General features: G+C 40.6%; 2 protein-coding genes across 3 annotated transcripts; both read left to right on the forward strand.

Annotated features, from left to right (window-relative positions):
• Nucleotides 1-2,623: 2,623 nt before the first annotated feature.
• On the forward strand, nucleotides 2,624-6,477 carry eif4e2rs1 (eukaryotic translation initiation factor 4E family member 2 related sequence 1). Its single transcript, XM_019257731.2, has 7 exons — nucleotides 2,624-2,788; nucleotides 3,215-3,305; nucleotides 3,409-3,543; nucleotides 3,677-3,781; nucleotides 3,935-4,087; nucleotides 6,068-6,204; nucleotides 6,287-6,477. Exons 1-7 carry the CDS (start codon nucleotides 2,772-2,774, stop codon nucleotides 6,324-6,326), a joined length of 678 nt encoding a protein of 225 aa, XP_019113276.1. The 5' UTR covers nucleotides 2,624-2,771; the 3' UTR covers nucleotides 6,327-6,477.
• A 1,211-nt stretch (nucleotides 6,478-7,688) lies between these two features.
• Nucleotides 7,689-26,125, forward strand: LOC104921674 (retinal guanylyl cyclase 2). 2 transcript variants are annotated; one of them, XM_019257696.2, is made up of 24 exons: nucleotides 7,689-7,990; nucleotides 10,614-10,863; nucleotides 13,196-13,426; nucleotides 14,318-14,473; nucleotides 14,614-14,756; nucleotides 15,293-15,448; nucleotides 16,588-16,737; nucleotides 18,578-18,797; nucleotides 19,594-19,669; nucleotides 19,850-19,934; nucleotides 20,179-20,295; nucleotides 20,416-20,499; nucleotides 20,620-20,796; nucleotides 21,006-21,159; nucleotides 21,324-21,467; nucleotides 21,599-21,747; nucleotides 21,879-22,042; nucleotides 22,769-22,892; nucleotides 22,970-23,038; nucleotides 23,355-23,529; nucleotides 23,678-23,776; nucleotides 24,594-24,679; nucleotides 25,397-25,482; nucleotides 25,696-26,125. In XM_019257696.2, the coding sequence occupies exons 2-24, from the start codon at nucleotides 10,623-10,625 to the stop codon at nucleotides 25,781-25,783; spliced, it is 3,174 nt and encodes a 1,057-aa protein (XP_019113241.1). In that variant the 5' UTR covers nucleotides 7,689-7,990; nucleotides 10,614-10,622; the 3' UTR covers nucleotides 25,784-26,125. The 2 variants fall into 2 exon arrangements, with proteins under 2 accessions (XP_019113241.1, XP_019113242.1); XM_019257697.2 differs by lacking the exon at nucleotides 25,397-25,482 and having other exon boundaries at nucleotides 25,696-25,771.
• The last annotated feature ends 354 nt before the right edge of the window (nucleotides 26,126-26,479 follow it).

The raw sequence follows: 26,479 nt of genomic DNA on the forward strand, positions 1-26,479 counted from the left end.
TCACACACAAAGCCCTCCTGAACCAGACCTGCTCCATCACCACACTCCGTCCATCAGCCTACGTTCCTCTGAGGCAAACCTCCTGAATCCACCACCCACCTGAGCTGCTGAAGAAGATTGTGTGATACCAGACTGACCTTTGATATCAGTTGGTATGTTTTATTTTGGACCTTTAGAGATATAACAAGGTTGTCTTCACTCGCTGTGCAGTTCATCTTGAAGTAGCCAGCAGAACACAGCTCCTGATGGAGTACTGAGGTACTGTAAAAACAAAGACGGCAGATCAATGTACAAATTTACTGGTGCAACAAAGGGAGCTTGAACAGTAATGGAAAGAACAAAATCAATTTCAAAGAAACCTTTTCAGGATGGAATGAAGTGGATCTTCAGGTGATCATCACTCAGAGCAACTCTGCTCTGTGGTTAGAGAACAAATTTTGTTTGAAGCGTTACAGCCTTATGTGATGTGGAAACTAATGAGTGGCATAATGAGTCTGGAACCTTCAACGCCCAATCATCTTCAAACAAACCCTGTTATCATCAGAGGCTGTTCAATGAGGACAACCTGTACTGCAGGAGAAGATGGAGACGGTCTAACCCCTGACAGATTCTTTCAGAGGAGAGTCAGAGAAACTTAATCCTGGCCCCTAAAGAACACTCAGAGAAACCTATCCCTGACGCCGGCAATTGGGCCTCACTGATTGGCAGTTCGTGGTTGCCAAGCCCATCTCAGTCCTCTCGGCTTCCCGAATCTGGCGCCATTGGGGCCACACCTCCCCAGCTGGGGCCCATTCCATGAAATCCATGGCAACCGCACACCTAGGTTTACATACAAGAAAAACACTACACACACGAGATACATTGCCCAAGATGGTGGCGGCCATATATATATATATATTACTCCAGCAGGAACAAACCAGAAGCACAGAAGTGATTAAAATAAGAGATTATGTAATTTTAAAGTTAATGAGTCCAGACTGAACCTGGTCCAGGACTTCAGTCCTCCAGTGAACAGGACCGGTCTGGATCAGAGTACAGATCATCAGACAATCAGGTGTTCAGCCGGTCCAGCAGGGGGCAGCACTGACCAGCTGCAGAGCTGAAAACTCAACAAGCAGGTTGAAGCATAGACATATATACATAGACATATATACACAGACATGTATACAGCATATATATATATATTAGATATATATATAATTATATATATATATATATATATATGCATTGAGCGCTGAATCGTATGTCGACGTCGCGGCCATATTGGAAATGGCAGGTCTGCCCGTAAACTAATACAAGGAAATGGACTGAACTTCATAAAGCACAAACGTTTACATTTACACGTGTGTGTTCGTGTGTGTACATGTTCATCAGTGTGAATATAAAAACGATTAATCAAAATCAGTTAAATGTAAACATTAGTGCTCTTTATTCAGAAAACCCTCATGTCACATCTACATTTCAGGATGTGGTTATTATAGACACAGATTAAATGTTAAATATAAATATTTCAATATTTATCATCACAGTAACAGTGTTACACACATTAGTAGCTGTAAACACTCAGCATTAGAAAAATACATACGTTGGTTTGGTGCTTACATAAGGAGTAAACATTTATAATCATCACTTTAAAAGTTACATACGTTGTTTTTGGTGCCTGTTTGTTTCCCAGATATATTAGTGTAAATAATGGTCATGGCTTCACGTTGGTCTGTTATTTCCCAGCTCTGAGCTGAAGCTTCAAACAAAGTGTAAACAGCAGTTTGGTTCAGAGTTTAATGAAGTGAGAAGAACAACATGAGAAGTAAAAGTACCACTGTCATCACAGACCTCACTCCTCACTTCCTGTCCTGTCAGGAGCCAATCAGAAAACCTGATGATGACCCATCAGTCTCCAGAAGTTTGATACTGAATAGCCAGTCAGTACAGAAACAACGGCTTCACCTGCAGGTCACACCAGTCACTACAACACACCAGAGATGGGCCAAAGGTCAAATATGAAACCTTCATAAACACTTTTCATTGAACTTGGTGAAAGAGTCCTAAGGGGAGGTGTGAAGGAGAGTTGCTGTGTGATTGTTATTTTGATTATTGTTCATGTTTATGTTCCTATGGTGACACCTGCTGCTAAATCACAGGTATTCCTTTGAAACAGGTTTGAGATTTGAGAAATATAATTTGTATGATATGAATTGTATTTTGCTCGGGGGATGATGATGAGATGTTTTTGTTTGGTTAGATCTGAAGCAGTTTTCCTTTGCCAGTTACAAAGAGTTCAAAGTATCTGTTGATGAGTTCATGATAAATCTCAACTAAAGCAACAGTTCAGCCTCCAGAATGAAAATATAAAATACACTGGTGTATGTTCACTAAGAAGTAAAGTGATGATAGCCACTACATTTACAGTATGCGAGTAAAAGGTTAAGAAGTACTGGTGATAAATACATGATGGGTTTTGATATATACAGTATGTATCAGTCCAGCCTGTAAAATGAACTTATTACAGAGTACTTTAACTGTTTACACTGCCCGTGCCCGTCATATTACATCAGTTTGTATTAATTTATAGATTTAATATATTTAAATCACAACGTTAGGTTTGTCCCTTCTGGTCTCTCGTCCACTGCTTCTGCACATGCGCACTGATATCCGTATACCCATCACAGCCGCACGAGGAGAAAAGGAGAGTGAAAATAAAGTGAAATAATTAATTTAAATAATTAAATCAGTCAACGTGAGAATAACCAGGAGAGAGTGACGGAGGAGGAATGAACCAGCTGGAGCGGTAAGACTCATTTAACGGGTAAAAAACGAGCGGGAAGTATCCGGTAAACAACCGGAACACAGCTAACAGTTAGCATCATGCTACACTGAGTTATCAGTCTGTTTATATACTGTAGTATCTATAAACACAGCTAACAGTTAGCATCATGCTACACTAAGTTATCAGTCTGTTTATATACTGTAGTATCTATAAACACAGCTAACAGTTAGCATCATGATACACTAAGTTATCAGTCTGTTTATATACTGTAGTATCTATAAACACAGCTAACAGTTAGCATCATGATACACTAAGTTATCAGTCTGTTTATATACTGTAGTATCTATAAACACAGTTCAATATTTTTAGTCTGTTCGCATGTTTGGTGTTAGCATGTTAGCAGCTAGCCTGCATTATTAACAGAAGCACTTCCTGTTTGTGTTTCAGTCCAAAAGACGAGGAGGACCAGGAAGAGTCAGACTGTCACCATGACAACAGTGACGGGACCAACAACAACAACAACAACAACAGACGCAAGGTAAGACTGTCTGTCTGCCTGTCTGTCTGTCAGACAGTGTGTCCAGGTGTAGGTGAACATTAACCTGTCTGTCTGTCTGTCTGTCTGTCTGTCTGTTTGTCAGACGGTGTGTCCAGGTGTAGGTGAACATCCTCTGCAGTATAACTACACGTTCTGGTACAGCAGAAGAACTCCGAGTCGTCCAGCAAGTTCGCAGAGTTACGAACAGAACATCCGACAGATCGGAACTGTGGCATCGGTACACACACACACACACACACACACACACACACACCTGTTGATTGAGAGGTTGATTTAGAGTGTGTGTGTGTGTGTGTGTGTGTGTGTGTGTGTGTGTGTGTGTGTGTGTGTGTGTGTCTGTCTGTCCTCAGGTGGAGCAGTTCTGGAGGTTTTACAGTCACCTGATCCGACCAGGTGATCTCAGTGGACACAGTGACTTCCACCTGTTCAAGGAAGGAATCAAACCCATGTGGGAGGTAACAGTGTGTTGTGCAGTGTACTGCAGTACCACTGTACAGTACTATACTACTGCACACAGTACTGTACGGTGGTATTGCAGGTGTATGTTCACTATACAACTGAACAACTGACCTGTCTGTCTGTCTGTCTCTGACCTGTCTGTCTCTCAGGATGATTCTAACCGCAGTGGAGGGAAGTGGATCATCCGTCTCCGTAAAGGTTTGGCCAGTCGGTTCTGGGAGAACATCATACTGGCCATGCTGGGAGAGCAGTTCATGGTGGGAGAGGAGATCTGTGGAGCGGTGGTGTCTATACGCTTCCAGGTACTACTGCAGTACTACTGTGATACTACTGTGAAACAACAGCAGTACTACTGTGATACTTTTGTCATACCACTGCAATACTAATCTGCTCACATACGCTCCGCTCACGTACACTCTGTTCACGTACGCATTCACGTACACTGTTCACGTACGCTCCGCTCACGTACACTCCGTTCACGTACACTTAGCTCACGTACACTCCGTTCACGTACACTCAGCTCACGTACACTCCGTTCACGTACGCATTCACGTACGCTGTTCACGTACGCTCCGCTCGCGTACGCTCCGTTCACGTACGCGTTCACTTACACTCCGCTCACGTACATTCCGCTCACGTACATTCCGCTCACGTACGCTCCGTTCAAGTTCGCTCCGCTCACGTACGCTCCGTTCACGTACGCATTCACTTACGCTCCGCTCACGTACACTCCGCTCACGTACGCCGTTATCGATCAAACATTGATATTAAGTAAAAGGTGCTGTATAGTGTGAGTCTTGAAGCAATGCAATGAGTTTCCCTGTATGGCAGCAATGAAACATTTCACCAACCGGGGACCATATTTGACTAAGAAAATAGTATAATCAGCTACCTGCGAGTTTCCGAAGATTTCAAAACTAATCATGAAGAGGTCACGGTGAAGTGTGGTGTGGGACCATTTTGAATAAAAAAAAAAAAAAACAAAGTTCACTGCAAACACTGCGAAGCCATGTATAAGTACAACACGTCCATGACTCCAATGATGTACCACTTGAACAACGTGCATCCGACCCTGGTTAACGTCAGTGCACCCCAGGCTGGTCAAGTTAGCTCGGAGGTATCTGTGCATCCCGGCAACATCAGTCCCCTCAGAGCGGGTGTTTTTGGCTGCTGGACTGACGGTCACCAGGCTGCGCTCACGTCTGACCCCAGAGCACGTTAACATGCTTATCTTTCTCAACAAAAATCAGTAGGCTGGTGCTGAAGTTACTTTTAGGCGTCCATCACCATGTACGCTTCGTTCACGTATACTCTGTTCACGTACGCTTTGCTCTGTGCGCTCCGTTCATGTACACTCTGCTCAGTACGTTCCATTCACGTACACTCTGTTCATGTACACTCCGTTCATGTACGCTTTGCTCAGTGCGCTGCGTTCATGTACACTCCGTTCATGTACACTTTGCTCAGTGCGCTGCGTTCATGTACACTGTGTTCACGTATGCTTTGCTCAGTGCGCTGCGTTCATGTACACTCCGTTCATGTACGCTTTGCTCAGTGTGCTGTGTTCATGTACACTGTGTTCACGTACATTTTGCTCAGTACGCTTTGCTCAGTGCACTCCGTTCATGTACGCTTCGTTCACGTGCACTCTGTTCACGTACGCTTTGCTCAGTGCGCTCCGTTCACGTACACTCTGTTCACGTACGCTTTGCTCAGTACGCTCCGTTCACGTACGCTTTGCGCAGTGCGCTCCGTTCACGTACGCTTTGCTCAGTGCGCTCTGTTCATGTAAGCTTCGTTCACGTACACTCTGTTCATGTACGCTTTGCTCAGTACGCTCCGTTCACGTACACTGTGTTCACGTACACTTTGCTCAGTACGCTCCGTTCACGTATACTCTGTTCACGTACGCTTTGCTCAGTGCGCTCTGTTCATGTAAGCTTCATTCACGTACACTCTGTTCATGTACGCTTTGCTCAGTACGCTCCGTTCATGTACGCTCTGTTCACGTACACTCCGTTCATGTACGCTCTGTTCACGTATACTCCATTCATGTACGCTCCGTTCACGTACACTCTGTTCATGTACGCTTTGCTCAGTACGCTCCGTTCACGTACACTCTGTTCACGTACACTTTGCTCTGTGCGCTCCGTTCATGTACACTCTGCTCAGTACGTTCCGTTCACTTGACGGCATTGACCTGGTTCAGGAGTACACACTGATTAACTTTGACTACCTGTCTGTGTTTTCTGTCTGTCTGTCTGTCTCTACCTGTCTGTCAGGAGGACATCTTGTCGATCTGGAACAGAACATCTAATGACCAAACAACGACGTCCAGAATCAGAGACACTTTGAGACGAGTCCTGAACCTTCCAACCAACACCATCATGGAGTACAAAACCCACAATGACAGCCTCAGGTACTCAGCTACTACTGCTCCAGATCCACCTGATGCAGATCCAGAGCCTCATCTTGATCCTAATCTTTTTTTTTTTTTTCAGGGACAACTCGAGTTTCAGAAACACAAAGATTTCCCTCTGAAGACGTCAGCTGACCGTCCTTCTGTCCACTTGAGATGTAGATCAGTGACTCAGCTCTGTTGGCTCTGTGTGCATGCCTGTGTGTGTGTGTGTGTGTGTGTGTGTGTGTGTGTGGTGTGTGTGCTGACTATCAATAAACTGACTGAACCAGACTGAAGTTGTTTTATTGTTTTTTTATCATCAACTAGAAAAATATAAATCTATACGATAAGATAACAGTATAAACCAGTGTGTGTGTGTGTGTATGTATGTATATATATATATATGAACACACCCCAATGAAAGTCTGAGGAGCAAAGATAAAAAAAAAACATTTTAACTGACAAGAATGTGGAGCTGCATTTTATTGATGGTAACAGAATTCAGAGATGTTTGCTCTATTTTCAAAGACAAGATGCTACCATCACTCTGTGCTCTCTCCTTTTCCAACATAATGATCCAAAGACACATCTAAGAAGAACAGAGTGACTGACAGTGATTCAGTGTCTCCTGTTCTGAACACAAACACCTATGAAGAGACAAGGTGAGCACCACTCTCCATCTAACATCCAGGTGTGTGTGTTACATTTACAGCACTACCTTCTTCTCACTGTGACTCATTTCATTTCCGTCATTGCAGCACTTGACCCAGCTGGCACCACCATCGGACTCCACAGACCTGTTGCACATTGTTCCAGGCTATTCCAGGCTGTTCCAGGCAGGTTATTGCTGGTCTAATCCCACCTCTATTCTTGGCTGCAGACCAGCTGGGAGCTGCGATCTCTGAGGATGGATTTAATCCTGATTAAGAGATCAGCTTGACTGAGAACCGACAACCACATGCGGAAATATTATCAAACACTGAAACAGTATAGCCTACCACTGAAACACTGCAGAACACTGAAACAGTATACAACTGAAACCTTACAGAACACTGAAACCGTATACAACTGAACATTACAGAACACTAAAACAGTATACAACTGAACATTACAGAACACTGAAACATTATACAACTGAACATTACAGAACACTGAAACAGTATACAACTGAACATTACAGAACACTGAAACCGTATACAACTGAAACATTACAGAACACTGAAACGGTATACAACTGATCATTACAGAACACCGAAACGTTACAGAATTGACTGTTCCAAATCAATAAATATATGATTTCCTGTTGGAACTGTTGTGTCACTTTCCGTTTTCTGACATGTGTTTGTGAGATTCTGACTTCAGATCTGTTGATTCTTTGTGTTATTTTTACTCAACAATAGAGTTCTAATAGAGTCTCACTGCACTCAGACTGTCCATCTGTGACATCACAGGGAGGTCAATGATGTTATCAGTCAGATATTGAACAGGTAAGAAGGTCACACCTCCCCTCAGTCAGTCAGTCAGTCAGTCAGTCTGTCATCCTCTCATTACAGACTTTAAAGTGAAGCTCAACTTCCTCCTGAACTCTAAACAGGATTAAACGAATTAGACTAAGTCCGGTCAGTGTGTGTGCGTGTGTATGTGTGTTTTACTGGCTCTCTTTTGTTTGACCTGACATCAGCACTTTGTGCAGCTCAGCGTATCTCTGTGTTTGTTCCTTTGTTTTGTTTTTTTAAATGTTCTTCTTGTTTAATTGGCTTAATCTGACGATTTTTGTTTGGACAGATGAACTTCTGAGACAAAGGTAAACATTGTGTATGTGTTTGTGTGCTAAGATATTATGTGATTTAATCGGAGCTGAGTAGGAAAAAGTTATCTGTATTGAGTAAAAAAAGGTCTAAAAAAGGCCAAATGACTGTTAGCAGCAGCCGCCAAACAAAGAAACAATTTCAATTTCATAGTTCAAATAAGTTAATTAGGGTTTTTACTGAGAAACGCTGTTATTTTACAGATTTATACTGAATTATTAGGATCAAACATCTTCACTTGTGGCATACTTGTGACAAGTGACATACTAATAGTTTAAAGAAGCAGTTATTAGGGGGAGATGTTACAGATCTTTCAGATGTTCCAGATGTTTGAGTGACTGTGAAGACGTTATGTGTGATGAGTAGAGTAGAAACACAGTGATGGAGCATGACATTAAACTTTGAATACAAACCAAAACAACTTTATTGTCCATCAGAGTGAAACATATTTAAACAGGATTAGGATACATGATGTATTCTTCAACTGAAGCCTGAAAACAAGAATAAATGTTGCAGAGATGATGCAGAGATCAGATTACAACAATTTACAACGGTTTATAAAAGTTTGTAACAGTTTATAACAGTTTATTACTGCTGTGTATTTTTGTCCCTCTACCTTCAGTACAATATAAATTAATTAAATTAAATTATGGTTTTAACAATGTTGAGGTGTTTCAGGTGGTGATTTTTGTTTGCTGTGTGAGGAATGATTTATTTCGTAAGTTTAGCAGAAAGAGCTTTGAAACAGGTGAGCAGTGTTTATAGTGAATGTTCTTCAGGGTCTTTGTGTATTTTTGTTTTGATGGTGATGATGATGGAGTTGAATCATTTGCAGGAGTGTGCAGGTCTGGTTTAGTGACATTAACTAACAGAACTAACAGAATCAAAACTAAGATTCATTATTAGACTGAAGCTAGATGAATGTGCTTTATATTTTGGGATTTTGAAGGACCATCAACCACCTTGATTGTTCCCTTCTCTGTAAGTCGCTTTGGATAAAAGCGTCTGCTGAATGACTAAATGTAAATGTAATGTAAATCAACCAGTGATGGAGAGAGAACATATATCTGTATCGAGTGGTGTGTTCTATGGAGAACCTTGTAGTGGAATATTTAGTTTGAACTTCTGAGGAATCATGTTTAATTTAAACATTAGATAAGAAGGAACATTAAAATTGGATGTGATGTCAGCAGACAGACGAGTGATGTCAGCAGGTGTTCAGGTTGGTTTTTGGGGTAGCGATGACATGTCCTCTCTCTCCTCTCAGCTTGTGCTTAGAGTTTTAGCATTCTTGCTATTCTTGGTGTACTTAATGCTCTTTTGCATTAGCTAATGGTGTCAGTCAGCATTAGCGTGAAGATTTAGAGTTCAGAGGTCACAGCAGTCAGCTGAGATCAATCTGTCACCATGAAGACAGAAAACAACAAACTGCAAATACTCTGAAATATCACATACTGATTTCATTGTTAATGAACCTGTATGTAGATGATCCGCTCGTCTATTAATGAACCTGTATGTAGATGATCCGCTCGTCTATTAATGAACCTGTATGTAGATGATCTGCTATTCCATTAATGAACCTGTATGTAGATGATCTGCTAGTCCATTAATGAACCTGTATGTAGATGATCTGCTCTTCTATTAATGAACCTGTAAGTAGATGATCTACTCTTCTATTAATGAAACTGTATGTAGATGATCTGCTCTTCTATTAATGAACCTGTATGTAGATGAGCTGCTAGTCCATTAATGAAACTATGTAGATGATCCGCTCGCCAATAATGAACCTGTATGTAGATGATCCGCTCGTCTATTAATGAAACTGTATGTAGATGATCCGCTCGTCTATTAATGAAACTGTATGTAGATGATCCGCTCGTCTATTAATGAAACTGTATGTAGATGATCCGCTCGTCTATTAATGAACCTGTATGTAGATGATCTGCTATTCCATTAATGAACCTGTATGTAGATGACCCGCTCGTCTATTAATGAAACTGTATGTAGATGATCCGCTCGTCCATTCATGAAACTGTATGTAGATGATCTGCTAGTCTATTAATTAACCTGCATGTAGATGATCCGCTCGTCTATTAATGACACTGTATGTAGATGATCCGCTCATCTATTAATGAACCTGTATGTAGATGATCTGCTATTCCATTAATGAACCTGTATGTAGATGACCCGCTCGTCTATTAATGAACCTGTATGTAGATGATCCGCTCGTCTATTAATTAACCTGCATGTAGATGATCCACTCGTCTATTAATTAACCTGCATGTAGATGATCCACTCGTCCATTCATGAAACTGTATGTAGATGATCCGCTAGTCTATTAATTAACCTGCATGTAGATGACCTGCTCGTCTATTAATGACACTGTATGTAGATGACCCGCTCGTCCATTAATGAACCTGTATGTAGATGATCTGATAGTCTATTAATGAACCTGTATGTAGATGATCAGATAGTCTATTAATGAACCTGTATGTAGATGATCTGATAGTCTATTAATGAACCTGTATGTAGATGATCAGATAGTCTATTAATAATATAATATTAATAATTAATAATAATATTTCTATTGTTTATATGTTGTTTATTGATTTCCTGCAGGTAGCCAGGATGCAGCTTCCCAGGTGGTTGCTAGGGGTATGTCTATGGTTGCTATGCATTACAGAGGTCTGGACAGCTACCTTTAAGCTGGCTCTGATTGGTCCATGGTCATGTGACCCCATGTTCTCTCGGGCAATGCCAACAGCAGCGGCCAACCTGGCATTGTTACGGTTACGGAGTGACAGTGGTCTAAGCAGAGGATACTGGTACGACGTCAAACTGCTGGAAGAGGATTGCTCCGCCTCCAAAGGTTAATTAATTAATTAATTAATTAATCAACTAACAGAGAGGTCACCAATCCAAGGACCAGTGTGTCAGAATATGGCAGAGATATAGTCTAATAGTCTGGAAATATTTGGACAATGACACAATTGTTGGTTTTAGCTGTATACCCCACCACAATGGATTTAAAAAACAACAGAGATGCAATTGATTTGAGTTTTAATTCATCACCAAATGCTGGGTTTCATCCTTTCCAGCTGTCTTCAGTTGTTCTTTGTTTGTGGGTCTTTCTACCTGAAGTGTGTCTTTATGGAAGTATTTCTGTGCCATCTGAGTTTGAATATGAATTTCTAATACTGATTTTTTTCATCATCAAAATCAGACTTTGAATTAAAATAAAAACCATCAAAAACCATAAAATTTTTAGGATATTTTTTTCAATGTCAAAATAAATTCAGTGTTAAAAAAAATCAATGTCTCAAAAAATTGATGTAGATGTATAGATGTTCGGCAGACAGAGCGGTGAACGAATGGACAAACGTTACTAGGCGGGATATTTTCTTTTTCAACCAATACCAGTGGATATGGTATCTATGACGTGGGGGGATAACTGATCAACTCTGTATAACAGGAGTTTTTACTTCTTAAACATTTGGGCTTATAAACAATATTTAATGTATTTTATTATATTAATGTATATTATTATTTTGCTTAGGCATGCCTCTTAGCAAAGCAAAAGACCCGCCAGAAACTTGAGGGGAACTTGTCATTCAATAAAAATAGTATTTATGAAGTTATTCTGTCATTCTGCTCTGTGCCCCCTGCACTCTGTTCTACGGACACAGCTCTCTCTCTCTCTTGCCCCTCCCCCCCAAGACCCACATAGTCCTTTGACTGGCTAGAATAGTAACGTTTGTCCATTCATTAACTGCGCTGTCTGCTGAACATCTATTTTTCGATTGGTCTTTTATGCGGTGACATAGAACAACAAGGAAGTGTCAGACAGACACAAAACCACACATCTCCATCTTCGTTTCAGAGATATTCAAAGATATGTAAAAGTTACGAAGCAGATTAGGCGGATCTGTCCAATCCGTCCCCAGAGGGTTAAATAGCTACAGAAGCATGGAAACCTTTCTGGACTACAGAACGAAGGAAACCAAATTAAGTTTTTACATTTCCCCCAAAAAACGGGACAAATTGTGTCCCGGAAGAGATTTTTTTTTCGTTTTCATTCGTTACAGTCATTGATATTTGTTTTCACAAACGCCACCTCATTAAAAGTTCAGTGTAGATATTGTTCAATAAATCTGGTTAATGTGTAATATCTATAACTCATTTTATGAACACAAATAGCAAATAGTTGGTGGACATGGCTTTTTTACACTGAATTTATTTTAACACTGAAAAGTCAAAGTCTGATTTTGATGCTGAAAAAAATTCTGTATTAGAAATTCTTATTTAAACTCAGATGGCACAGAAATACTTCAATATGTCTTCCGCAAGCAAAATGATCAGGTGATTGAAGCCATGGATGCTCATGCCATCACACTGTCTCCCCCATGTTTTACAGTTTATGTGATATGCCCAGATCATGAGCTCGCCATACTTTTTTCTTCCCATCATTCTAGTGCAGATTGATCCTGAGTTCTAGAACTGGGCTGGCTTTTATAGATTATTTTTGCTAAAATCTAATCTGGCCTTTCTGTTCTTGAGGCTTAGGTTTGCACCTTGTTGTGAACCCTCTGTATTTGCTATTGATAATGTCATTCTGACCTCCTGGAGAGTGTTCACTTGGTTGGATGTTGTGAAGCATTTTTTCTTTAAAGAATCCTACAATCAGCCACCACTGTCTTCTGTGGACATTCAGGCCTTTTTGTGTTGCAGACCTCACCACTGTTTTCTTTTTTGTTCTTCTTGGAATGTACCAAACTGTTTATTTGGCCAATCCCCATGTTCCTGCTGTCTTCCAAATGCAAATATCACACTTAGAATCAATTCCAGACCTTTTACCTGCTGAATTAATGAACTGTACAATTACTTTTGTTTTCTTGAATAGCTACATAGGCAGCTACATATACTGTATAATATAAGAGCTGTAATTCCCAAACCATTTGTGCAATCTGGATGTGAATACCCTCAAATTAAATCTTAGATTGCACTTTAAGCCCATATTCATTATTTGACTTGAATATGTTTTAATAACCAGCCAAACTAACAAAAAATGTGTTACTGTCCAAATATAAATTTATATGGACCTAACTGTGTACACACATTTGTATAAAAGACTAAATTACAGAAGAAGGATCTTTATGTAGAACAACTAAAACTAGTTTATTCTATTCTTGGTTTTATTTCAGCTCTGATGAGTCTTGGGGACATGGAGGGTTATGGTCACGCCTACATTGGACCATTTAACCCCGCCCTCTGCCATGCTGCGTCCTTATTGGCTCAGCATTGGGAGGTGGGGCTTGCTTCTCCAGGCTGCCTGGATGCTAACTGGGTGAACCTGCCACCAATCACACCACCCAGCAGAGTCTTGTTCACGGTGCTCAGGTTCTTCCGCTGGGCGCACGTCGCCATCATCTCAGGTGAGAGTGAGTGACATCACTGCATGGTGTGTGCTGTAACATGAGGGGAATGATGTCACTTTAGAGGGCGTGGTCTGATATGATAGGATGACATCCATAGATATAGAAACTTAGATAACTCATTGGCCACTGAAAGCAGCAGCCAATCTACTGTATCACTATGCATCTGCATGGTCACCATATTTTGGAGGTCCAGATTTATTAGTACACAATATAAAAGAATCAGACTTCATTACAAAATCATCTGTAACTGTCTTGTGATTTTCATGGACTGTGTTTTGTTATGAAGATGAGAAATCAAACATGATGCTGGTTACTTCTTGGAATTAAATTATTACTGGAAATGGGTCTAATCAGCTCTATGTCTGGGACATGCAGGGTCCAAGGAAACATAAAGTGTACATTATTAGTTTCTACAGAAATAAACATCTCTATATCTATCATAGTGTTTTAAAACCATCTGTTTGCTTATTATATTAATTATTAAATCAATGAATTAATGAAATAACACAATTCATTCAGTCAATGTTTTATTGTTAAATATGATTCATATTTCTGCTGTATTAATGTGTATGTTGCATTTTACTGCAAACTCCACACATTTATAAAATAAAAAAAATTTAAAAAATCAATCTAATGTTTGATTTGGGCGGTTGTGGCTCAGGAGGTAGAGCGCATCAGCCACTAATCATATGAAAGGTGGTTCGATCCCCAGGCTTCTCCAGTCTGCATGTTGAAGTGTCCTTGGGCAAGACACTGAACCCCAAATTGCTCCCTGTAAGACACTTTGGATAAAAAAGTGTCAGCTAAATGTAAATGTGTGATAATAATGATATTTTGTTGTTTGTATTTATCTTCTCTCTCTCCTTCCTCTTCCTGTTTGGTCATCAGCTCCATCAGACCTATGGGAGAGCACTGGGCAGGAAGTGGCCTCGGCGCTCAGAGCTCTGGGCCTGCCAATTGGTCCAGTGGTTACCATGGAAACAAGGAACAATGGAGGCCCCCATAAAGCACTCAGAGTAATCAGGGAGGCTGACAAGGTGAAAGGTCAGAGCTTAAAAATTGAAATGAAATCTAGTCTGCAGTCCAAACATTAAAGAAAAAAAAGATCAATCATTTTCTAATTCCAGACACATTTCAACAGTTTCCCCAGCAGATTTACAAATTTACTAATGTTTCTGTGTCAGTGGTGATTATGTGCATGAGCTCCGTCTTGATTGGTGGAGAGGATCAGCGAGAGCTCCTATTGGCTGCTCTGGACATGGGGATGGTTTCTGATGGTTACGTGTTTATTCCATATGACGCCCTGCTGTATGCCATGCCGTACCAGGTAACCAATCAGTTACTACCAAACACATTTATCAATAATTAATCATTAAAATTCTGTAATTCCACCTGTGACCTAAGGAGGTGCTGCTGCAATGTGTTAATGGATGAAAAAAGTTTATATGAAGATTAAGTTTATTTAAGTTTGACAAACTGTTCATATTAATTACTGAAGCTTTTAGCATGTTTGATTTGATGTTCAACATTCAGATTATTAATCTCAGTTTCTATTAGTTTAATCAACTGATTTTACTACTTAGAATGAGGCTTAAATATCTACAAATGCTGTGGGTCCTCTTCCTCGGAGTCCACCATGTTGAACTGCTGTTTCTACAGTAGCCCAGAACGGACAAACTAAACTCTAGATAGAGATTTTTAACTTTCATGTTAGAAAGGAGAGGGTAAAACAAGGGGGTTGTAATCAAAGTACTAAATGCTACAGACTATAACAACATTTTACCTCAATAAAGAAGTCCTCAGTCAGAATAAAGTTAACTAGAAGCTATTTTTCTTTCCTTGTTTGCTCTTCTGCCCAATCAGGACACAGTGTTCCCTCAGCTGACCAATAGCACGCAGCTTCGCCATGCCTACAGCTCCGTTCTGACTGTTACCATGGCATCTGACCAAAGTTTCTACGAAGCTTTTCGCCAGGCTCAAATCAACCGAGAGATCCGTTCTGCTGTGTCTGCAACTGAGGTAAATACATAACAACTACACAACAAATATTACCTACCTAACCTACTTCACAACAACTAACCGTTGTGGAGAAATTGCTAAAGTCAAAGGTCAATGGTGAGGTCAGGAAGGAAGAAAGTGTTCAGGAGCCTCTGTTGTCTTATGCTGTATTTTTAATGATGCTTGATCAAGGAGAATTAGAGACACTCTCAAAGTTCATCAGAAGTGCCTGAGTCGGTCTCACATTCTGCCCAACTCATCCTGGTGGATCGACTTTAAACCCCAAGATAACACCACAAATACTACACGCCCAGAATTAGTCACAGAGAATGTCTTTACCCATGGAGGTGTTATTGTCAGCATATTCTAATCTGGAGACACAGATGTCTGTTTACGCAGATTGGACCGTCAACAACAAGCTATCTATTATGTCTATGAAGGCAGCAACAGGTCTCTGTGACCCTGGACACCACAGTGTTGAGATAGACTGGCACCTACTGTTCCCAACCAAAGCCAAACAACTAATACTGCTGAGGACCTCAAGGCCCACACGTGACCTCGTGTAACCTAGGGATAGAAAATTCCATAACACTAACAACCACCTACACACCCAATGTCCTGTTGATGTCCCCCTTGGTTGGTGAACTATAGTGGGGAAAACAAGTATTTGATACACTGACAATTTTGCAGGTTTTCCCACTTGCAAAGCATGTAGAAGTCTGTAATTTCTATCATAGGTACTCTTCAACTGCATTCTCCCGACTGTATTTTACTTTTATCTGACATCCATGTCATGAGCCTGACACAGGTCAGAGAGATCATAGAACTTCTTTCTATCCTTTAATCAAAACATTTATCCAAAGCTATCCCCCCGCCATCTACCCTAAGGATGGGGTGATCAGGGGAGGATCAGGAACGATTGTTGGACAATCAGTGGAAGACCAGGAGACAATCATTGTTTCTAGGTGCCACATCCAATCAATTTTTCCTTGTCTTTAAGATATGATGGTGCCTGATCTAACTCTAACCTTTGTAGGTGAGGAAAAGCATCTCAGTGCAGAAAAGCAATAATGGGTGGATTGTTTTGAATTTGTTTATTAATTAATTAATAATTAATATTAATTCATAAAACTAATAATAATTTTGCCCTTCATCCACAGGTGTCTCCGGTCTTTGGAACCATCTTTAACATGGTCTACTTTGTTGCTAAGGCAGTGGAGGAGCGACGTCAGGCAGGTGGTGGCCACTGGGTGACGGGAGATCAGCTTGTCCAATCAGATGGAGATTTTGATTTCCAGGGCTTCAATCAGGTCAGAAAAATGTAACAACTATAAAAATTAAATATTTGTCTAAAGTGTGGTTCATTGAATGGGGATCAGCTGAAAGTCATAATGGAACATAAAAGAATAAAGAAACAGAACTTTACAGACCAGCACTTATGACTCTACGGAAGAGGATTAGGGCCACATAAAATGTTTTTTTTATTTTTTTATTCTGACTTTTCTTTTCAGAATTGTTGGAACCTGCAGGACCAAACTCAGGACAAACTTTACCAGCAAGGGCTAGCTCAATTTGTGTCAGTGGCAGCTCGTAGTGGCAATGACCTGCTGTGGCCACAGCCAGTTTCTAGGGCAGCTGCCACTGACCTGCCACGGCAGTTGCTGGTGTCGGGGAAAGTTACCACGGCCCTGCCACGGCAACTACTGCCGTGGTGGGCATTTGTTTTTTAGTTTTTATTTTATAAAACAGTCGTCACTGTTGTATTTGACTCGCTGGACGTAGCATTTCCATTACATAATTTCTGCTTTAATTTGCAAGGTTTTCTCAATTAATCTCAATCTCGTTGTGTGGGGCAGCTGCCACTGAGTGCTGAGTACTAAGGCTGCCATAGACAGGTCAGTGGCACCTGAGGCTGAGCTGAGTGATTGAGAGATTATTGTTATCCATGAATTTTCAAATTTAAAAAATCCCGAAAAATAGTAAAGCACATTATTATTTCTTGATAAAGATGTGAAATTATAGTTATTTACTTGCATTCCTGAACAGAGTCCGCATTAAAACACTTCATGATGCTGGATGGTCTCTCACAGGTGGTCTAATAAATTTGTTAAGCACTGTATATAAATATGAGTGTATGGTACAGTATCATGAGAGGTCAAACACGGAACAACTCAGTTTATTAGGATAAAGATGCTCTCTTTGTTCCATAACTTCTCACAGGATTTATTCATAAAAAGGTGATTTTCACATTATTCATCCAGCATTGATTAATCTAAACCTGCTATATGTCTCACTCACACATGGACACATCTTTGAAAATCACTCACAGGAGTGAGTGCTGATCTGAAATTTTTATAACTGAAATTATGTATACTCATCATTATACAGAGATGAGCCCCAAAAGTTTTTGGTCCCTTGCTTACATCCTTTGTGTATTTGGTGCAACTCTGTACACTGAGGAGGAAATGGTGGACTCAAATTTTCTTTTAGTAACAATTTGGCTGCATTTGATGTGATTGTATCAGTTCCAGGACTCAGTGATAGGATTCGGACACAGAGTTAGGGTAGAGCTGACCAAAGGTCCCTCCGGGGAGGGAAAAAAATACAATCAGGAACAAAAACAATCTCTTACTAAGAGGGAAGTGACTTGAATGATCTAAAACTAATGAAGCTAGAAAAATAAAACACCTACTAAAGGGACTCGACTATGAAAAACTAAACTCACTAACTTAGACGGCTATGAAAATGGAACGGCAAAAGGCCAACAAAAAACCCTCTAACGGGCAGACAACTGTGATAAAGATACTTGGACTGTGGCTAGACAAAATGATGGGTGGCTCTTGACTACGGACAAGACACACTAGCACAGGACAAAGGGAGATGCAGACTATGAGCACCCATGGGGGGATAAGGGAAACAGGTGGACACAATCAGGAATCAGGAAGGGCAAGTGACCTGGAATGAGAGGAGAGTTTTCAAAATAAAACAGGAAATGACAAGACAAAACATGGAGACAGGACGAAAAAACTTCAACTTTACATACCGGTGTGACAGTTTGGTCTCTACATGAGGTACCAGATCCTTCTCATCAATCACAAATCTGATGTTGTGAACTTACACTCCTCTCCTCTTGTTCTCTTTTTTTCTCAGGTGTTATATGGAGGTAAAGAGGGGCGTGGCCTGCAGGCAAAGTATGTGGTGTTGGACACTGACGGTGACCGACTCGTACCGACACACTCGCTTGCTCCAACACACACTGATGGAATGGTCGGAGGCCTGAGGCCGCTGAGTCGCTCCTTCATTTTCCCCGGAGGAAAACCCCCCACCGCCAGCTTCTGTTGGTTCAGTCCAGAGGAGGCCTGCAGGGGGGGTGTGTTCACTGACCTGCGGTGGGGTGGGAACTTTGTGAAATGTTAGGGTGTGATGGGAAATTTCAGTATGCCCATGTTGAATCAAGGTCTGTTCACTTTTAATGACTGAGGAACATTAAGTTGTCTACAGAAGTAAAACATCTCACTTGTTTGACATTTTGTCTGATGTTAAATTACATTTACATTTAGTGCTTTTATCCAAAGCAACTTACACAAAAGGGAAACAATCACGGTAAAGTGTGACTAGGACATGTTAGTACAGCAATAAGTACTCTAACAGTACTAGAGGGATAGATTTCTCATGTCCAGTTGTTGGTAGTGTTGGAGAGGAGGTCCTCTCTGAAGAGTGGAGGTCTTCAGGAGGATTTTGAAGAGAGAGATGCCCCTGGTAGGAACTGGTAGGATGTTCCACCAATGGGGAACAACAGACGAGAAAAGTTTGTTTCCTTAAGCGAATGGGTGGCAAAGCCAGGTGTTAATTGAAGGAGTGCAACAGACGTGAGGTAACTTGCGGGTGCTTCAATAAGGGTGTACAAGTAGGTAGGTGCAGAACTGGAGACAACTTTGTAGTCAGCATTAGCGAGTGTGCTGCTACAGGTAGCCGGTGGAGCTTGATGAGCATCCTTTTGGGTTGATTCAAGATCAGACAAGCCGCCAGACTGAGCAGTCCTCAGGAGGAAATGGCAGAGAGAGCTGAGTGTCATCTGCATAGCAGTGCTACAAAAAGCCATGTTAGTGGATAATCCGACCCTGGGAGGTGGTGTAAATTAATTTACATTCTGTCTTTATCTGTAGGTTTGGACACAGCAACAGAGTTTTTCATCTTCCTGTTGCTCTGCGCTCTGATAGGGGCTTTTTTCTACTGGATCAGGTGAACGTACACACACAGTTTCTGATGCTCAGTTTAGTCTAATAAGTCAGTCTGTACTCAGCCATTACAAAACATTAAAATTATTAATTGATTATTTAAACTGATCAGGAATGCTATAGCTACTATAAGTACTGTAACTAACAATCTCTAATAATAACGATGATGATGATCTGTGTACAGGAAGTACAAAAGCACATCAAGCATTACCAAACTCATCCTGACTTTGGACGACATCGTCTTCATCGACACTCAAGTCAGCAGGAAGGTTAGAAACTGTTTACTTCACTAAACCACCCATTTGCAGTAATAGTTGTACTGGTATCAGTAAAAGGTATCACCTTAGTCTCTGCTTTGTTTGTCAATTCAAGAAAAACTCCTTGAACAGGAATAATTGTTGGAAAAAGGTGCTCTCTGAAGAGCTGTAAAGGTAGAGAGGAACGCCCCTGATCCGATAGGATGTTCCACCAATGATTTTGGTATTCTTGTTGCTTTGATTGTTGTTTTTCTAGAAACTAAATGACGAGTCCATCATGAGGAGTCTTTTGGAAATAAAAACTCCATTCCGCTCAATTGCTCGAAGTTACATCCTAACAACAGCTGAGAGCTCCAACATTGGAATATTGGAGGTACACCTTTACCTGTCCATATCTGTTCACCTGTACCTGTCCTTTTCTGTTTACCTGTACCTGCCTGTTTAGCTGTACCTGTCACTTTTTGTTTATCTGTCTTGGTGGTGTTGTTACTAGGGTGACTGGGTTTGGCTGAAAAAGATTCCTGTTAGAAAGACAATAACAGCTATCAATCAAAACACCCAGAGTCTGTTCAGCCAGGTATGATGAGCAGTAGATACACAGTAATACACAGTAGATACACAGTAAAACACGGTATTAGGTTAATATTATATACATGTTGACAATAAATGTAATATATATAAACATCCTCCTGTCCAGCTGAGAGAGATGCGTCATGAGAACCTGAACCTGTACCTGGGTCTGTTTCTGGACTCTGGGATCTTCGCTCTGGTGGTTGAACACTGTCCTCGAGGAAGTCTGGCTGACCTGCTGGCTGACAGCAACATGAGGCTGGACTGGATGTTCAAATCCTCTCTGCTCATGGACCTCATCAAGGTTCTACTGAGATAGTACTGCTAGTACTGATAATAATAATGAATATAATGTATTATATATATAATATATTATTCTGATAATAAACAATCCTCACAATAAACCATCCTGATATTATCTGCAGGTGTGTATTAGTATGTCTGTTATCTGATAAACTTTAAAATTTTGGAGACTTTATTGAACGTTAACAAACACAGTTTTCTTTGTTTCAGGGTATGAAGTATCTTCATCTACGAGGTTTGAGTCACGGTCGTCTTAAGTCCACAAACTGTTTAGTCGATGGACGCTTCGTTCTGAAGGTCACAGATTATGGACTTCCCATGATCCTTCACGCTCAGAGCCTCAGCCTTCCTGATGACCCTCAAGGTAAAAAACCATGAAACACATGAAACAAAACTTGAGTGTTTGAAAGTTAAACAGGAAGCTGGACGTTTGTTTGTACTGCTAAAAGTACAAAAATATTCACTAATAAACACCACCTGTCTGTCTGTCTATCCGTCTGTCTGTCCTTGTGTCTGTCTGTCTTTCAGAACTGTTGTGGACAGCTCCTGAGCTTTTGAGGAATCCGGTCCGTGGAGGTTCGTTTTCAGGAGACGTCTTCAGTTTCTCCATCATCATACAGGAAGTGATCTCACGAACTCTGCCATATGCCATGATGGACATGCCCGCCCACGGTGAGGCAGGATATCTGTCTGTCTGACCACCTCTGTCTCTCAGAGATAGTGGAGCATCTGAAGCAGTCTCCTTCTCTCTGCAGACCACCTGTCTGTCTGACTACCTGTCTGTGTACCTGTCTGTCTCTCAGAGATAGTGGAGCGCCTGAAGCAGCCTCCTCCTCTCTGCAGACCGCTGGTTTCGGTGGATGAAGCTCCGGCTGAATGTCTCAGTCTGATGAACGAATGTTGGAATGAAGATCCGAGTAAGAGGCCGAGCTTTGATGACATTTTCAAACAGGTGAGACGAGCTGCACTGCTGCACTGCTTGTGTTGGGAACTTTATGTTTGAAAGCAGGGAACCTTTGAAACCCTCTCACCATTTCAGACATGGTTTTTCGAGACTTTTCCGTTCTGTGTTGTGTGTTTTAGTTTCGGGGGATTAACAGAGGGAAGAGGGCGAACATCATTGACTCCATGTTGCGGATGTTGGAGCAGTACAGTTCAAACCTCGAAGATCTGATCAGAGAGCGAACAGATGAACTGGAGGTTGAGAGAAACAAGACAGAGAAGTTGGTTGGACAACTCCTGCCGAAGTAAGTACAAGTACAAGTTTGGCACAGCAGCGACATCTGCTGGCATTGATCAGAACCTCATCAACACTTTATTGAACAATGAGCCACAGAACTGCAGTTTTATTGACAAACAACTGCTATGAACACTATAACCTTAAAACGTGTGGATGATCATTTCACCTGTTCAGTCAGACTGGAGTTTTCACACTTCTGTTTCCTGTTTCCTCTCATCCTGAAGTTTTAGCTTAAAATAATCATACAAGATCAAGATTACAGAACAGAAGCTTCACTGAGCAGAACTGGATCTGGTATGTGACAGACCTGAACACTTAGCAGTAATAAAGCCTCCTCATTGGTGAGGTGAGAGATTCTACACATGGTGGATCAGAGTCTGCCTCCATTGTCTTAGTCATGACTAAGTGAACACATGAAACACATATTCATATGATTTAGTGACTTCACGTCCTGGGGATACCATCATCTCTGATGTCATCCAGAATAAATGTCAGAATAAAAGTCCACTTTAAAATCAGAGAATCGTATTTTGGAGTTTTGGAGGCAGTTTGACTAAATGGGATCAAATAATAAAAAAAAACACATTAAGGAAGAACAGCAGAGAATAACAGCAAACCAGCAGGTTTATTCAAATAATAAAAGAATCAGGACCTGAAGAAGGATGGATGCAAGTATATGAGGAAATATTATTTACTCTGTAAACCTCAGTCAACATTTTTGTGTGTGTTTCAGGTCAGTGGCTCAAGCTCTGAAGAAAGGGAAGCCGGTCCAGCCTGAACATTATTCAGACTGCACTCTTTACTTCAGTGATATTGTTGGATTTACTACCATTTCAGCACTCAGTGAACCTATCGAGGTACTATAATATATAGTATTTAATATAGTATAAATATCTGCTGATCATGTTTATCCTAACTAAAACTGTGTGTGCAGGTAGTCGATCTGCTCAATGACCTCTACACCATGTTTGATGCCATCATTGCTACTCATGATGTCTACAAGGTAAAAACCTGTTGAGTCAAAGAACGTGTTAACTCTGTCCTTATTTTTTGACTATGACACTTTAATAAAACAAAGATCTCACTGCTCAGTCAACCCTTGTCTGTCTGTCTCTCCTCTCTCCTCTCCTTGACAAGTCATTTTCACACAAAAACAGTTACTGATTTCACATGCAAATTTCATCTTTGTTTTTTCATCTGAAGAACCATCAGGATCGCAGAGGAAGATTTACTGAACACCAGTAAACATGTATAAATCAGTAAAAAATAGAAATGTGTTCCTCAGACTGCTGTGAAATGTTTTATGTGCATGATTGCAGGTAGAAACTATTGGAGATGCCTACATGGTGGCTTCAGGTGTTCCCAACAGAAACGGGAATCAGCACGCAGCTGAAGTGGCCAACATGTCTCTGGACATCCTGCACTCGATCGCAGCTTTTAAAATCAAACACATGCCCGAGATTAAAGTCAAAATACGCATTGGACTGCACTCAGGTGTAGTTGAACCTTCTGCCATTCCACCTCTCAGATCACACAGCACTTTGGGTTTTTCTTAAATGAGAATTGATATGTTAAAAAACTAAATCTCTCAAAGTTTGGACTAACCACATGGCCGAACCTGTCTCTCTTGCTCTGTCTTCAGGTGCGGTGGTAGCAGGTGTGGTCGGGCTCACAATGCCCAGGTACTGTCTGTTTGGAGACACAGTGACCACGGCCTCACATATGGAAGCCAGCGGATTGCGTATGTACAAAACAAAGAAATCAGTGAGAAACATTAAAGTCAGCATAAAGTAAAAATAACTGTGTTTTGACTTTGTCAGATTAAAGAAGAAAGTGTTATTAACCACCCAGCCAAATTTGAATGATTAAAAATAATGTCAAGTTTATGAAATTAGGCGTCAAAATCAGGTAAAAATGAGCAGTGTTCCTAGCTCCAGGACTGTGGGGGTGTGTCCTCTGAACCACTCTGGGCGAGTTGAATGAATCTCTTTCTCCCTGTGTCTTTTTCTCTCTGTTCAAAGGTTCATAAGTCATGTATCTCAGTGAAACGGTCTGTCGTCACTTTGCGGTTATTGCTCCATTGCAGTGTTTTGATGAAACAAGGGGGGAGGGGGGATCAACGGCAGCACAGCGTAGTGGCAGGTGGTCACACCCAGGCAGGTGTCTCCTGTATGTGTGCGTCGTTACTGGCACATGCACACTGCACTGAAGGCTTTTATACTGTTGCGTTGGGGGGGCGGGGTATGCTCACCTCAATGCGCCATGCAGTTTAGATTTTAGACCGCCCAAAAAATCCTGGACTGAAAACTGGTGAAAAACTGTTTGAACCTCTAACTCCACATTTCAGTAATATATCGTTCAAAGTATTTTCACGTTTTCAGCAACTATTTTCCAACATATTTATTGTGTTTTGAAAGAAAACATGGAATTGCCTTTACTTGGACTTTAACTCGACAGGAAATTACATTAGACTGAAATGTTTCTCTTCTTTTGTTGTAGTGCCTGAGTCAACATCAATAACTGATATTCAGTAATCATCTTCTGTTTGTGGTCTCCAGCCTACAGGATCCACATCAGTCTAAGTACAGTGAAGGTCCTGACCAGCCTGAAACTGGGATACCACATAGACACCAGAAAGGCACAGGTAAACTCACCTGGTTCAGTCATTGAGGTTCAACAAAAACAAATGATTTTAAATGAATAAATGTTGTGTAGCTTAAAAAAGAACTACATCAAATTTGAAGAAACATTTGGAGTTGCGGCAGACACTCAAACTTACAGAGAAACAACTCCTTGCTAATGCTGTGAACAACAGGTTCAGTGTTCATAAAACATGTTAAAAAGAGTTTAATAGTTACATTTATAAACAATGTAGATCATAAATAGTAAGTTTTGCCATTACAGTGTTAAATATGTCAGGTCAAAAAAAGTCTTTATTTTATAAAGTATTTATGTTCATTTCATAATAAGTCAAGAAAGACTGACATTATTTTATTCATTATGTATTTTTTTCCAGGAAATAGTTTTTAAGTTCAACATACATACATTGTTGATGTTACTGTTAAAAATGCACTTCCAATAAAGTGAGTATTGGCCAAACCGGTTGTCATTTTTATGTTGAAGTGGCAGGGGGAGTTGTCGGCAGCTGCTGAATGTAACTAATAAAGTGACTTGTAATCTAATTGAGTTACTTGAAAAATCAAGTAACGGGTAAATTAACTAAGTTACTTTTTAAAGAAGTAATCAGTAATCAGATTACCTTTTCAAGGTAACTGTGGCAACATTGCTTACAGATCCAGAATTGTTCAGGTCCACAGCTGTACTGTGACAGAGTTGTTTATGTTTCTTTGGTGAAATGTAGGTGAAGGGCTCGGTGGACACGTACTGGCTAGTGGGTCGAGATGGTTTTGATAAACCTCTTCCTGTTCCTCCAGATCTCACTGGAGGGTAAGAAGAGATACATCTACAAATTATTATAAATTATTGAATTGTTCTTAATTGTTACTAATTATGATTCAAAATTAGTGTTAGCATTTAGTTTGAGCTCAAAAACAACTGAATATTTGAGATCTTGAAACTCTGTCTGACCTGTCTGTCTGTCTGTCTGTCTGTCTCTGATCTGTCTCTCTCTCTCTGTGACCTCTCTGATCTGTCTCTCAGGGCCAGTAATCATGGTATCAGTCTGGATGAGATTCCAGTTGAAAGAAGACAAAAGTTTCTTGACCGACAGAAGAAGATAAAGAAATGATGCAAATGCGCGCACACACACACACACGCACGCACACACACACACACACACACACACAACCTTGAGGACTGGACTGTGCTTTAAATTACATTTGACCTGAATGAAAAAACATATTACTTCCTGTTTGTAGCTGGATGACACTGGGCTCTGATCAGTCGTTTACATCCTTTCACCACATTATTAAACATTCAATTTCTGTGCCTGGGTCTATGACAGGGGTCTGCAAATAAATTTGGACCCGGGCCAAATGACAATTCCAATGTGGGCCATGACCATGCTTTCCTACTGGGAAAAAAAAAATCTATTTTTTTCTATTATATTAAAAATAAAGGTTATTTAACTTCAAAAATGCATTTAATTTAATTTAAAAGATTAATTTGCTTCTATGTGCTGTTATTACACCCACTGCGTCTGTCATAAAACAGGCAACCTGCCCTAGCAACCTGCCGTAACTAATGCTAATGCAATTGCCAGTTTTTTATGTTTTGGATGCTGTCTAAATCATTAGCTGAAGATTGCTAGGTATCAATGCAAAATTTCGTTGTCATAAGCCACGAAAAGAAAAGTTGATTCCGAATGCAGGACTTACAAAGAAGAATGGAAGCAAAGGTATGCGTTCATCCAGCCTGCATTTATTAATGCCAAGCCGACGTGTCTCATTTGCAACGAGGTTGTTGCAGTTTGTAAAGAATACAA

Source organism: Larimichthys crocea, unplaced genomic scaffold (genome assembly GCF_000972845.2).
Source record: "Larimichthys crocea isolate SSNF unplaced genomic scaffold, L_crocea_2.0 scaffold468, whole genome shotgun sequence".
Lineage (NCBI taxonomy): Eukaryota > Metazoa > Chordata > Actinopteri > Sciaenidae > Larimichthys > Larimichthys crocea.

Bases quoted from the DNA above. Each gene is read 5' to 3' on its own strand.
- eif4e2rs1 (XM_019257731.2), top strand. The intron at 3,544-3,676 runs GTACACACACAC...GTCTGTCCTCAG, and splicing joins AGATCGGAACTGTGGCATCG to GTGGAGCAGTTCTGGAGGTT. The intron at 3,782-3,934 runs GTAACAGTGTGT...TCTGTCTCTCAG, and splicing joins GAATCAAACCCATGTGGGAG to GATGATTCTAACCGCAGTGG.
- LOC104921674 (XM_019257696.2), top strand. From the start codon at position 10,623: ATGCAGCTTCCCAGGTGGTTGCTAGGGGTATGTCTATGGTTGCTATGC. The intron at 15,449-16,587 runs GTAAATACATAA...CTTCATCCACAG, and splicing joins CTGCTGTGTCTGCAACTGAG to GTGTCTCCGGTCTTTGGAAC. The intron at 24,680-25,396 runs GTAAACTCACCT...GGTGAAATGTAG, and splicing joins TAGACACCAGAAAGGCACAG to GTGAAGGGCTCGGTGGACAC.